The following is a 14,833-nucleotide window of genomic DNA, read 5'->3' as shown; positions in this document are numbered from 1 at the left end:
ATCTACAGAAAATACAAAAATTAGCCAGATGTGGTAGTGGGCGCCTGTAGTACAAGCTACTTGAGACGCCGAGGCATGAGAATTGCTTGAACCTCGGAGGCAGAGGTTACAGTGAGCTGACATCATACTGCAGCATGGATGACAGAGCGAGACTCTGTCTCAAAAAAAAAAAAAAAAAAAATTTTGCTTTGATGTCTTTGTATCCATAATTAATTGCCTTTGTCACGCAGGGTGGTGAGCGTGACCAGGGTTACAGTTTGGTAAAATGACTGACCGAATGATATGTTGTAATGAAAAACGTGTGTGCCAAAGAAGTCAACAATCTTGAGGGGCTAATCCTGGATTATGTAACTTTGTGGAAGTCATTTCCTTCTTTGGAGAAGTCACTTCCCTGTCATCCCCACCAAAATGGAAGGCGTTTCCAGATATAGGCGTTCATGAGTCTCTAGTTGGACATACAGACTGAATCTACTTCAGCAAAGGTGAACAGACCTCTGAGACCAGCCAAGGACTTTTGAAAGTGGAAGGAGGCTGGGCGCAGTGGCTTACACCTGTAATCCCAGCACTTTGGGAGGCCCAGGCAGGTAGATCACCTGAGGTCCGGAGTTCAAGACCAGGCTGGCCAACATGGTGAAACCCTGTCTCTACTAAAAAAAAACACAAAACTTAGGTGTGTTGGCACATGCCTGTAATCCCAGCTACGTGGGAGGCTGAGACAGGAGAATCACTTGAACCCGGGAGGCAGAGGTTGCAGTGAGCTGAGATCATGCTACTGCACTCCAGCTTGGGCAACAGAGTGAGACTCCATCTCAAAAAAAATGTGGAAGGAGCAGCTAGTCATCTGTCCTCGATCTCATTTCTAAAACATGGGTGTTGGATTCATAGCATCAGATTTTCGTATATTTTGTTACCTACACTCATTAATGGTCTTGAGATGGGGTCTTGCTCTGTTGCCCAGGCTGGAGTGCAGTGGCACAATCTTGGTTCATCACAGCTTCCACCTCCCCAGGTTCAAGCGATTCTTTTGCCTCAGTCTCCCAAGTAGCTGGGATTACAGGCGCCCACCACCATGCCCGGCTAAGTTTTGTGTTTTTAGTAACGACGGGGTTTCACCATGTTGGCCAGCCTGGTCTCAAACACCCGACCTCAGGTGATCCACCCGCTGCAGCCTCCTAAAGTGCTGAGATTACAGGCGTGAGCCACTGCGCCCAGCCCAGTCACTGTATTTTGAATAAGTGCTTATGGAAGCTCTTTTATTTCTCAACACTGTGAAAGACTTTATCAACTGTCACCAGACATATTTAGTAGCAGAGTGCTAAATCATAAGCTCCTTTTGCCTCAGTAGTCAATATTATTATCCTTATATAGCATTTGGCCCTGCTTCAGGTTCTATGTGCTGACCCAGGTGTTTATGTGAAGCAAATTACCAAAATCTTGAAAAATAATTTTCCTTCAAACATCAGTCCCTATGTGTCATTTACATCTAATTCTTGGGTATTTTCAAGGAAAAGTTCTTGGTTGGAATTTTTCAGATTTTGCATTGAGATTAAAGCTAATCAGTTTTGCACATGTGTGCTCTCTGTCTCAAGAATTGATTTCCTGGAAAGTACTGCTCTCTTGAATTTGCTTTTTTGTTTTTTGTTTTTTTGAGTCTCGCTCTATCTCCCATGCTGGAGTGCAGTGGCACGATCTTGGCTCACTGCAACCTCCACAACCTGGGTTCAAGCAATTTTCGTGCTTTAGCCTCCCGAGTAGCTGGGATTGCAGGTGCCCCCCACCACGCCCGGCTAATTTTTGTATTTTTAGTAGAGGCGGGGTTTCGCCACATTGGCCAGACTGGTCTCAAACTCCTGACCTCGGGTGATCTCCTACCTCGGCCTCCTAAAGTGCTGAGATTACAGGCGTGAGCTACCGTGCCCGGCTTTGAATTTGCTTTTCTAGTGAAGCATTTAGGGAGAAACTCTTCAAATCTATCATAAGGGCTAATGTTTATATAATACTCTGGAATTTCCAAAGTAGCTACTTACAGCATTATCTCATTTAATCCCCACATTCCAGGGGTCGTTGGAATCCCCATTTGTAGACATAGAAACTAGGAAATGAAGAAGTTAAGTGACTTGCTCAGGGACTAATGACTAATAGAAGCAGAAGCAGGACTCAAGCCTTGGTCCTCCAATTCCAAATCTTACGTCTTTTGCACTATCCCATACTGCCTGTAAGTTTTCTTCCTTTGTTTTAAAGCCATGATTTGTGGTCATCTAAAAATGCGTGGAGAGTCTGACCCTTCATATGCAAGATCTCATCAACTTAATAATAGTTACTGGGACATAATATCACCATGGCCACAGTACTCAGTGTTGGAAAATAACCCTGTGAAATATTTGAACCATTACTCCTATGTGGTTGTTTGGATACACTGTCTAATCTTTATTTTCAAATGAGGTAATTAGTGTATGGTGTTTGTTTCTGAATTGGGCAGCCAGCAATTAACATGAACAGGCCCTAGCTAGAAGAGGGCTGTTTTTCCTTCTTTCAGACAGCCAGCTGTGGTACAGCACATGAAATTTCCTCTTTGGACTGGCATTTCCAGCAAATGTCCTTCATTTCCTTTGCTGTGATGCCCCATCCCTCTGTTGGGGGTGGGGCGGGAGGCAAGTCATTGCATCCTAGTAGAATCCCCTGGCCAGATGGCAGTGGCTCATGCCTATAATCCAGCACTTTGGGAGGCCGAGGCAGAAGGATCACTTGAGGCCAGGAGTTCGAGACCAGCCTGGGCAACATAGTGAGACCCTGTCTCCAAAAATTTTAAAAATTAGCTGGGCATGATGGTGTGCATCTGTAGTCCTAGCTAGTCTGGAGGCTAAGGTGGGAGGATCCCTTGAGCCTAGGAGTTTGATGCTGCAGTGAGCCATGAGTATACCACTGTACTCCAGCCTGGATGGCAGAGCAAGACCCTGTCTCTTAAAAAAAAAAAAAAAAAAAAAAGGAAAAGAAAAAAAAAAGCCAGGCGCAGTGGCTCACGCTGTAATCTCAGCACTTTGAGAGGCCGAGGCGGGTGGATCACGAGGCCCAGAGATCGAGACCGTCCTGGCTAACACGGTGAAACCCCGTCTCTACTAAAAATACAAAAAAATTAGCTGGGTGTGGTGGCGGGCGCCTATAGTCCCAGCTACTCTGGAGGCTGAGGCAGGAGAATGGCATGAACCTGGGAGGCAGAGCTTGCAGTGAGCAGAGATCGCGCCACTGCACTCCAGCCTGGGAGACAGAGCAAGACTCTGTCTCAAAAAAAAAAAAAAAAAAAAAATTGCCGGGCACAATGGCTCATGCCTGTAATCCCAGCACTTTGGGAGGCCGAAGCAGGCAGATCACCTGAGGTCAGGACTTCAAGACCAGTCTGGCCAACATGGTGAAGCCCGTCTCTACTAAAAATACAAAAATTAGCTGGGCGTGGTGGCGTATGCCTGTAGTCCCTGCTACTCGGGAGGCTGAGGCAGGAGGATCACTTGAACCTGGGAGGCAGAAGTTGCAGTGAGCCGAGATCATGCCACTTCACTCCAGACTGGGTGACAGAGTGAGACCCTGTCTCAAAAAAAAAAACACCACAAAAATAAAAAAAGAATCCTTGTAAGAATTAAGAGTTAAATTTCTGTGGCAGCAATGTAAGTCTCACCAGGTGGGCTCACCACCTACTGAGAAGAGTCATCTGGCACTAAAACATCAAAACTAGCCTGGGTTCCTGCCATGCCTTTAGTGTGGGGCATCAGTAAGTTTTTTCTCAGGATATGATCAGTATTTCCCCTCTGGGGACTTTGCAGTTGGCACAATTATTTCTTTTCATTTTTGACTGCAATTCTAGTCTAAATAGTCTCATGGACTCTGGCTCCAGTCTCATGTCATTCTAATCCCAAGCAGCCAAGATCAGACACTGGGGTATCTCTTTACTGGCAGCCCCAGACTTGAACTTTGGAAACTGTGGGAAATTCCATTCTTTGGGCACGTAGAACTTGTGACTCTACCATAGAGTTTCTACCATAGAAGAGTTTTCCCTGCTGAGTAGAAATGGCATCAGAATAATGTGGAGAAAAGCATAATGAAAATAGTCCTTTATGTGTATATGATATTTTACTGCTTAAAAAGTGATTTTATGTTTATTATCTTGTTTTTTCTTCCTTATAACCCCAGGAAGCAGACTGGCAGAGTGGTTAAGAATATCAATTCTGCATCTGTATTGCCTTAGTTTAAATTCAAATTCCAACATTCATAGCTATGGGCAGTTTACTTCATTCCTCAGTGCCTCAGTTTCCTGACCTATCAAATTTAGACTTACAGGCTTGTTGTGAGGATTAAGTGAGATTAAACTTAGAATAGGGCATGGCAAAAGTTGTTATTGAGAATTGTTATGGTGTAAGTAAGAAAACCAAGGCTCAGAGAAATTAAGGACATTGGACTGAGGTTCACACTCAGATTCTCCTTATTTTGGGCCTGTTTTGTCGACTCCATCTCAGCTGCCTCTGAAACCAATACCATGTATATTTGTATACTTGTACTGATGTATATAACTAGTTTTGATCCTTAGGAACTCTGGATCTCCTCTAATTATTTATTTTTATTTTTTCCATCTCTCCCCTTAACTCCCCACAGAGATGACCTTAAGTGGACAGAGATTCTAGAACAGGAGAAATAAAACAGTAAGTGCTAGGGGTATAGTAGGCACTCTTGGAACACAGGGAAGCCTCACAAGTGGGGGAAAGGAAGAGTAATTGATAGATCTGGAAAATAAGCCATTCCTTGGTGCCACTCAAAAACATTAGTGTACATCCTTATTTGCTGCATTGGTTGTGGCAGAAAGTTGTAGTAATACCTTAATTTCATCTAAAATTGATACCAAACGTCCTCCTAATTGGCTTGTAATTGGTGTATCCTTTGGATTGTGTCATTATTTAACTTGCACCCTCTCTGTATCCACTGAGATTCCAGTGAAAGTGGGGATGGGAGAGAAGAACAGATTCAAGAGATAACTTGGGAGAAACATTTAATTCTAACAAAGACTCTGAGTCATCAGGGCAGATAACTAGTATCATTAGTCTTCTTTTTTTTTTGAGACGGAGTCTCGCTCTGTCGCCAAGGCTGGAGTGCAGTGGCGCAATCTCGGCTCACTGCAAGCTCCGCCTCTCAGGTTCACGCCATTCTCCTGCCTCTCAGGTTCACGCCATTCTCCTGCCTCAGCCTCTCCGAGTAGCTGGGACTACAGGCGCCCGCCACCACGCCCGGCTAATTTTTTGTATTTTTAGTAGAGACTGGGTTTCATCGTGGTCTCGATCTCCTGACCTCATGATCCGCCCGCCTGGGCCTCCCAAAGTGCTGGGACATGAGTCTTCTTGAAGAGAAATGATTTACACAAGGTCATAAATGATCAAACTTGAATTCTGGGCTTTTGACTGCAAGCATAAAGCTTATCCCAACACACTGTATTTTCCCCATGCAGGTAGGAGAATGCTACAAGTGATGATCCTGGTACATAGGCAGTAGTGCTGAGTGCTGGACATTTTACTCATGAAGAGATGTTACAGATTGGGCAGGTTCCCTTTCCTGTAAATAAGGAACAATCGTTAGCTTTTTAGTAATTATCTAATATTTCTATTTTATTTAGGCTATCGTTTGGGGGCAATGAGTTTAAAACCCTTTACCTACCCGTTTCCAGAGACGAGGTTTCTTCATGCAGGACCCAATGTGTATAAATTCAAAATCAGATATGGGAAGAGTATCAGGTAATTTCAAAGGTAGGAGGGTAGCCTGTGCAAACACCAGTTAGTGCTACTGCATTCCCACAGGTCACCTCTTCTTTACCTTCACCCAGTTCAGGAGACTGGTAAAGTAGCATCTTGCAGGGCTCTTTCCCAGGAATTTTATATTCAGTATATATATTATTCATATGAGTTTCTAAATTAGAGACAACTTTTTTTTTTTTTTTTAAAGAAGCAGATCTCGCTATGTTGTCCAAGCTAGTCTCAAACCCCTGGCCTCAAGCAATCCTCTCACCTCTGTCTCCCCAAGTGTTGGGATTATAGGTGTGAGGCACCACACCCAGCCTAGGACAACATATCTTTGAAGCAGTGTTTCTCAAAATTTTACATCTCAGGGATGGGCATAGTGGCTCACACCTATAATCCCAGCACTTTGGGAGGCCGAGGTGGATGGATCACTTGAGGTCAGGAGTTCAAGACCAGCCTGGCCAACATGGTGAAACCCCGTCTCTACTAAAAATACAAAAATTAGCCAGGCATGGTGGTGGGAGGCTGAGGCAGGAGAATTGCTTGAACCTGGGAGATGGAGGTTGCAGTGAGCTGAGATTGTGCCACTGTACTCCAGCCTGGGCCACAGAGTGAGACTCCGTCTCAAAAAGTATATATATTTTTCATCTCGACTGCCTTGCAATTTTTCTTTCTTTTTTTTTTTTTTTCTCCCAAGACAGGGTTTCACATGTAGTAGTGTGATCACTGCAGCCTTGACCTGCTGGGCTCAAGGGATCCTCCCCCCTCCGCCTCCACAGAAGCTAGGACTACAGGCATAGTGCCACCACACCAGGCTAATTTTAAAATTATTTTTTGTAGGAATGAAGTCTCACTATGTTGCTCAGGCTGGTCTCAAACTCCTGGGCCCAAGGGATCCTCCCTCTTTAGCTTTCCAAAGTGTTGGAATTCCAGGCATGAGCCACCCGCACCCAACTTGCACTCTTTAAAATTATTAAGGACCCCAAAGAGCTTTTGATTAATCTGTCAATATTTGTCATAAAAATTAAAGCAAAAATTTGGCCAGGCACAGTGGCTCACACCTGTAATCCCAGCACATTGGTAGGCCGAGGCAAGCGGATCATCTGAGGAGTTTGAGACCAGTCTGGCCAACATGGTGAAACCCCATCTCTACTAAAAATACAAAAATTAGCGAGGCGTGGCGGTGGGTGCATGTAATCCCAGCTACTTGGGAGGCTGAGGTAGGAGAATCGCTTGAACCGGGGAGGTGGAGGTTGCAATGGACCGAAATCACACTGTACACTCCAGCCTGGGCAACAAGAGTGAAACAACGTCTCAAAAAAAAAAAAAAAAAAAAAAAAAACAGCTTATATGTATTTGTAGTTTGGAAAGGTAGGACTATATTAGTAGCCCTCTCAGATCATTGTGGATATTCTTTGACCCTACGACAAAACTGGACAGATTGTAGTTTGGGTTTTTTTTTTAAATTAATGGTAGTTATTTTTAAGATTAGTTGCAATGTGGAATCTGAAATTATGTCATGAACTTTTTTAACTCTGTTACATTAAAATCCACTGGTCTTAGTTGTTCTTTGAATGGATGTTTGACCTAGGATGATTTTTGTTTTTGTTTTGTTTTGAGACCGTGTTTCACTCTTGTCACCCAGGCTGGAGTGCAATGGTGCGATCTTGGCTCACTGCAACCTCCACCTCCCGGGTTCAAGTGATTCTCCTACTGCAACCTCCCAAGTAGCTGGAATTACAGGCGCCTGCTACCACACCCAGCTAATTTTTTGTATTTTTATTTTTATTTATTTATTTTTTTTTTGAGATGGAGTTTCACTCTTGTTGCCCAGGCTGGAGTGCAATGGCACGATCTCAGCTCACCAAAACCTCTGCCTCCCGGTTCAAGCAATTCTCCTGCCTCAGCCTCCCAAGTAGCTAGGATTACAGGCATGCACCACCATGCCCGGCTAATTTTTTATTTTTAGTAGAGATGGGGTTTCTCCATGTTGATCAGGCTAGTTTCAAACTCCCAACCTCAGGTGATCCACCTGCCTCAGCCTCCCAAAGTGCTGGGATTGCAGGCGTAAGCCACCGCACTGGGCCTTTTTTGTATTTTTAGTAGAGACGGGGTTTCACCACGTTCGCCAGGCTGGTCTCGAACTCCTGACCTCAGGTGATCCACCCGCCTGGCCTCCCAAAGCGCCAGGATTAACAGGTGTGAGCCACTGTGCCCGGCCTGACCTAGGATGATTTTGTAACATGATGTGTTTCATTGGTCATTTGGAATATTTTGGTTCACTGAATTATGCACATCCTCCAAATATTGATACATTTCATTATACAGTATCAAAAAATATTTGTTAATATCACCACAATCTTAAAAGTGTTGACATATCTGGAAACTGTCAAACTCAAAATGGTGGACGGAAATTTTCCAAAATTTAAATTTTCACTTGAAAGCCCAAAATTTACTGTTGACAACAAGTATTGTCAGTTCTTTTCCTTGAGTTGACATGCCTATTTTATTCATTTTTAAGAAAGTGTCTGTCAAACTTCCAAGTGTGAATAACAACCTTAGTTTGTCTGTTAGCTGATCATTCAAGTAAAATATTCCATGAAGAAAAGCAGACAGTTCAGTTTGCAGCTTAAACAGTCACACAAGTGAGTTTCCCTAAAATAACTATCATATTTTGGTATGCAGCAGAAGTGCTTTGTGCATACTTCGTGTTTTATCACATAACATTTAAAGAGACGTGTAGTTGAAGATTGAGATTTTATAAAATGATTGCTTTTTTTTTTTCTGCTTCCTCAAGGATATTCAGTGAAACTGGATTTTTTTTTTTCCTATGCAGCAGTAAAGATTACTTTGACTGATAGTACAGCCTAGTGCAACTGGCTAGATTTGTGCTAAGGCACTGGCAATTTTGCCCACCATTGCTTTTGCAATCATGGTTACAAATATTAACACAGTGAGAAAGGCAAATAATACCTTAGTATTATGAAAATAGTTTTACCCTTGAAGACCCATTGAAAGGGTCCCCAAAGCACACTTAAAGTACAACTGTTCTAACAAATGATTAACTTTCACAGTGGGAATTTCAGGTCTTGGCAGGTTGAGAGAAGTCATTTTATGCCAATGTTTAGACCATACTACCTAGGTGATCTCTTCTTCTCCGTGAGCACTGGGTCAGCATACACAGTTTTACTTATGTTTCTTTAGCTCAGTGGAAGTGTTATTTTTGCCCTAGTAGAGTCTACTGTCTCCAGAGCTTTCCTTCATGTCTTACTTGTCTCTTTTCTGTTTACCTTCTAGAGGAGAAGAGATAGAAAATAAGGAAGTCATCACCCAGGAGCTGGAGGTAAGGAAAGAAGCATACGACTTCTGGAAAAGTTACTCTTTCAGCTAAGGATGCATCCACATTCAGGTTTTAATTATTTCCTACATACTGAGTCACAACCTCCACTCGGTAACTTGGCTTCTTCCTGCTACATCTCTTTTGCAAAGGAACTTTATGTTTTTCCATGGGAATTTAAAACCTGTATTCTTGCTCAGTTTTCCTAGTTGAAGTGTCAGCACCTTTGAGGCTGAGAGCTTTTTGTTTTCAACAGAGTTTCCAGCCTTGGGCAGCTCTCTTTTGTTGCAGCTGGCATAGAGAAAGATTCCGGAGGACTGCCTCCTTCCAGGGTTCCGGGAAACCTCACCATCCCAACCACTGCCTGGTACTTGACGTTCAGGAAACTCGACTGTAAATACACAGACAAGGCTGCTGTGTCTTCATTTTAATTGGAAACATTTGCAATTGCCTTATTCCGACTTCATTTTCATTCCTTTCTACCCAGTTCCTCTAGCTTTAGGTTTGCCTACAGAAGAAGACTGAGCAGGTGATCAACTTTACAAATTGGTGGAAGCAATGGACAAGGAGTTAGGGTTCTGGGGGTTGGCCCTGGATTCCAGTCCTGGCGTAGCCACCACTTAGCTGTGTGACTGTTGGCAAATCATATATCAACTTGGATCTTAATTGCCTCATTTGGAAAATGAGAGGTCTAAACTAGCTTTTCCTCTTCTGACTTCACAATTCAGTGATTTATGACTATTGTGATTTCTTAAGACATATGCCTCCACATTTTAAAGCAATTAAATACACTTAAACACAAAACTCGTGAAACCAAAACTGAGTCATACCCTTAAGAAGGTACCTCTTTGGCTAAGTGTTAAAAGATACATTAGGATCTTGCAGGACCCTCAAGGATATCATTATGAATAAGTTATTTTAACATAGGACCAAGAAAATGTTCTACCTGTTTTTGTTTTGTTTTGTTTTGTTTTGTTTTGTTTTGTTTGAGACGGAGTTTCGCTCTGTCACCAGGCTGGAGTGCAGTGGCACGATTTTGGCTCAATGTAACCTCCATCTCCTGGGTACCAGCGATTCTCCTGCCTCAGCCTCCCAAGTAGCTGGGACTACCGGTGTGCACCACCACGCCCAGCTAATTTTTGTATTTTTAGTAGAGATGGGGTTTCATCGTGTTGGCCAGGATGGTCTCGATCTCTTGACCTTGTGATCCACCCGCCTCGGCCTCCCAAAGTGTTGGGATTACAGGTGTGAGCCACTGCGCCCGGCCATTCTACCTATTTTAATTATGAGCAGAGTGGGCTTTATTTCACTTTGCTTCAGTTAACCTGAGCAGTGAAAAGCTCACAGAAGCATAACAGAGAGGAGGGAACACAGACTTTAGAGCCAGTCAAACCTGGATTTGAAGTCTCCATACTAGGATAGTGTCTAGCTTCTAATTATAATAGCTAATATTTATTGAGTAATTACTATGGGAAGTGTTCTGCCATTCACAGTTTGACTCTGGGCAAAATACCTACCCTCTCTGAGTCTGTTTCCTTACCTGTCAAATGAAGTTAATAAAGAAGGCCTGTTTCAAGACTGAGGATTAGAAATAGATGTCTGCAATGCCTGCCACACAGCTCAATAATTAGTAGCTCGAGGGTATTTACATTCAACATATGTCATATTTCCAAGGTGCATTTGATATGCATATATATCTTTCTGTTATGCTCACTAGTTTGGGGTCAGATGTTATCATTCTCTTTTCTTCATTTAGAAAACACTTACTGAGGCTAGGCGCTGTGGCTCACACCTTTAATCCCAGCACTTTGGGAGGCCGAGGCAGGTGGATCACCTGAGGTCAGGAGTTTAAGACCAGACTGGCCAACATGGCGAAACCCTGTTTCTACTAAAAATACAAAAATTAGCTGGGTGTGGTGGCACATAGCTGTAGTCTAAGCTACTCAGGAGGCTGAGGCAGGAGAATTGCTTGAACCTGGGAGGCGGAGGTTGCAGTGAGCCGAGATCGCACCACTGCACTCCAGCCTGGGCAACAGAGTGAGACTCCGTCTCAAAAAAAAAAAAAAAAAAAGAAAACATTTACTGAGAAGCAGGCTAGCCTAGGGGTTAAGACTAGGAGCTCTGGAACCCCGCTGCCTTGGTTCAGGTCTTGGGCCCGCTAGTTCTAGTTATGTAACCTAGACTACATTTTTTCACCTCTCTTTGTCTGTTTCCCCGTCTGTAAAATGGGAATAACAGAATTGCCTATCTCACAGGGTTTTTGTGAGAGTTAAATTAATTAATATGTATAAAAACACAGCCAGGCTTGGTGGCTCACGCCTGTAATCCCAGCACTTTGGAAGGCCAAGGTGGGCAGATCACTTGAGGTCAGGGGTTCATGACCGGCCTGGCCAACATAGTGAAACCCCATCTCTACCAAAAATACAAAAGTTAGCCAGGTATGGTGGCAGGCACCTGTAATCCCAGCTACTCAGGAGGCTGAGGCAGGAGAATCACTTGAACCTGGGAGGCAGAGGTTGCAGTGAGTGGAGACCAAGCCATTGCACTCCAGACTCCAGCCTGGGCAAGAACAAAACTTCATCTCAAAAAAAACAAAAAAAAAGGCCGGGCATGGTCGCTCATGCCTGTAATCCTAGCACTTTGGGAGGCCAAGGTGGGTGGATTGCCTGAGCTCAGGGATTTGAGACCAGCCTGGGCAACATGGCGAAACCCCATCTCTACTAAAAATACAAAAAATTAGCTGGGCATGGTAGTGCGTGCCTATAATCCTAGCTACTTGGGAGGTTGAGGTATAGCACTGCTTGAACCCAGGAGGTGGAGGTTGCAGTGAGCCAAGATTGTGCCACTGCACTCCAGCCTGGGTGACACAACGAGATTCTGTCTCAAAAAAACAAAAAACAGTAACACTTCCCACAGTAATTACTCAATAAATATTAGCCAGTATAATTACAAGCTAGACACTGTGCTACTATGGAGAATACAAAGATAAACAAGACACAATTTCTTTTTTTTTTTTTTTGAGACAAGGTTTCGCTCTGTCGCCTAGGCTAGAGGGCAGTGACGCAATCATAGCTCACTGCAGCCTCGACCTCCGAGGTTCAGGTGACCCTCCCACCTCAGCCTCCCAAGTAGCTGGGACTACTGGCATGTGCCACTACACCCAACTCATTTTTGTATATTTTGTAGAGATAGAGTATTGCCATGTTGCCCAGGCCAGTCTTGAACTCCTGGGCTGAAGCAATCCACCTGCCTTGGCCTCCCAGAGTGCTGGGATAACAGGCATGAGCCACTGCGCTGGCCACAGTTTCTATCTTCTTTGAACACAAACATGAGAACACTGAAGCTTAAGGGTGAAATGACAAGGCTGGGACTGAAATTGAGACTTTTTTCCCCATAGAAATTTAGTAGTCTTTATGATGCCAAATTAATTAGTATAGACTAATAAGCATATAGCTTAATTAGGGACTAATCAATTAAAATTTAAAGTGAGTGAAAAAAAGGTTTGACTTAAACAAAAGCAAAATACTATATATCAGTTAATACCAGTATTATTCATTCATTCAATGTACATTTAGTGAGGACTTGTTATGCATTATTCATGGTGGTAGACACCATAGAAGGGATACTAAGATAAATCAGGTGTATATTCTACTTCAAGTAGATCTCCCGGTAAGGAATATAAAACATTTGTATGTGGAATGTAGTAAAGACTCCAGGCTAACTACTGTGAAGTTTGATACTAACAGTTAATTATAACTTGGTAAATCAGGGAAAGATTTCTGGAGGAGATGGCTTTTGAACTATGCCTGAAAGGATAGGTCAGATTTGGACAAGTGCTGATGGGTGGAAAGGGCATTTCAGGAAGAGAAATTCCCTTTCTATGCAAAAGCATAGAAATGGAGAAGCGGGCTGGGTGCAGTGGCTCACGCCTGTAATCCCAGCACTTTGGGAGACCGAGGAGGGCAGAGCACTTGAGCCCAGGAGTTCAAGACCATCCTGGGCAACATGATGAAACCACATCTCTACAAAAAATAAAAAAATTAGACGGGTATGGTGATGCACGCCTGTAGTCCCGGTTACTGGGGAGGCTGAGGTGGGAAGATCACTTGAGCCCAGGAGGCAGAGATTGCAGTGAGCAGAGATCATGCAACTGCACTTCAGCCTAGCCCACAAAACAAGACTCTCTCAAAAAGAAAAAAGAAAGAAAGAAAAGAAATGGAGAATCAGAACACGTGTTAAAGGAACAGCAAATAGTTCAGTTTTGATACTGTATAGGGTATGTGAGTAGCAGTGACAAATATAAACAAAGATTGGCTGAGACTCAACAGTGTTAAAGTCATTTCAAATATGTTTTTCAGGATTCTGTCCGCGTGGTCTTGGGAAACTTGGACAATCTTCAGCCCTTTGCTACAGAACACTTCATTATATTTCCCTGTATCCTTTTTTTTTTTTTTTTTTGAGATGGAGTCTTGCTCTGTTGCCCAGGCTGGAGTGCAATGGCATGATCTTGGCTCACTGCAACCTCAGCCTCCCAGGTTCAAGCGATTCTCTTGCCTCAGCCTCTTGAGTAGCTGGGATTACAGGCATGTGCCACCGCACCTGGCTAATTTTGGTATTTTTCGTAGAGGCGCTATTTCACCATGTTAGCCAGACTGGTCTTGAACTCCTGACCTCAGGTGATCCACCCGCCTCGGCCTCCCAAAGTGCTGGGATTACAGCCATGAGCCACTGCGCCCAGCCTATCCTTTCTTTTCTGGCTGGAAATGAGCTACAGCTCACATTTTAGACTCAAATGGAAGTAGCAAAACCATAGGCAGTTTGGAGGGTAGGTCAGGGGAAGGAGAGAGAGTCTCATCCCTAAAATGGTACTTAGGAATGCATACTGGCATCTTTCCTTACTCCTTAGCACCATTTTCCAGATAAAAGCAAATGGGAGAGAGTTTCCCACCTGAAATTCAAACATGGGGAAATTATCTTGATCCCCTACCCATTTGTTTTTACTCTATACGTGGAGATGAAATGGTTCCATGAAAACCTGTCACCTGGTAAGTGGAATGATGTGAATGTGGATGGCAGAGAAGAAAATTATTTAGCCGTGCCAGCTGGGTATGGCGAAATGGGCTACCAGATTGGGCTCCAGTCATACAGTGCACAGGTCAGGATCATGTGCTCCAGGCCAGAATGACCAGTTCAAATACTGGTGGTCCTGCCACTTAATAGCTGTGTGAAGTTAGATAAATTAATCTTTCTGTGCCTCCCTTGTGAAATAGTGAAGAATAATATTACTACCTATATCACTGAGTTGTTAAAAGGATTAAATAAATACTAGTAGATGAAAAGTACAAAGCCTGACTTAATCACTGAATGAAAGATAACTATTATATAAACCCTTCCATTAGAGAGAATTCCATGATTTTCTCCTTAGAGCTGTCTTAAAGGTATCTCCCAATTTTATTTTTATTTAGACAGGGTCTCACTCTGTCACCCAGGCTGGAGTACAGTGGTGTGATCATAGTTCACTGTAACCTCTAACTCCTGGGCTCAAGTGATCCTCCTGCCTCAGCTTCCCAAGTAGCTAGGACTATAGGTGTGTGCGACCACCCCCGGCTAATTTTTTTTTTTTTAGTAGAGACAGGGGTCTGACTATATTGCACCGTTGGGTCTCAAACTCCTGGGCTCAAGCGATCCTCCCACCTTGGCCTCCCAAAACACGGGGATTACAGGC

At 43.6% G+C, this 14,833-nt stretch overlaps 1 protein-coding gene across 3 annotated transcripts in view; it reads left to right on the top strand.

The window, feature by feature from the left end:
- MAJIN (membrane anchored junction protein) overlaps positions 1–14,833 on the top strand; it is a 33,222-nt gene that overhangs the window by 7,273 nt on the left and 11,116 nt on the right. For 2 of the 3 annotated variants that reach the window (XM_055248729.2, XM_055248576.2), the window contains exons 2-6: positions 4,642–4,688; positions 5,651–5,768; positions 9,069–9,114; positions 13,467–13,542; positions 14,028–14,153. In XM_055248729.2, the coding sequence (XP_055104704.2) occupies positions 5,668–5,768; positions 9,069–9,114; positions 13,467–13,542; positions 14,028–14,153 (349 nt within the window). In that variant the 5' untranslated portion in view covers positions 4,642–4,688; positions 5,651–5,667. The remainder of the gene's footprint in view (positions 1–4,641; positions 4,689–5,650; positions 5,769–9,068; positions 9,115–13,466; positions 13,543–14,027; positions 14,154–14,833) is intronic. The other variant, XM_055249086.2, reaches the window with a different exon arrangement.

Source organism: Symphalangus syndactylus, chromosome 1 (genome assembly GCF_028878055.3).
Source record: "Symphalangus syndactylus isolate Jambi chromosome 1, NHGRI_mSymSyn1-v2.1_pri, whole genome shotgun sequence".
Taxonomy (NCBI): Eukaryota; Metazoa; Chordata; class Mammalia; order Primates; family Hylobatidae; genus Symphalangus; species Symphalangus syndactylus.
The sequence above is the reverse complement of the archived record's forward strand: the minus strand, read 5'-3'. Positions and strand labels throughout refer to the sequence as shown.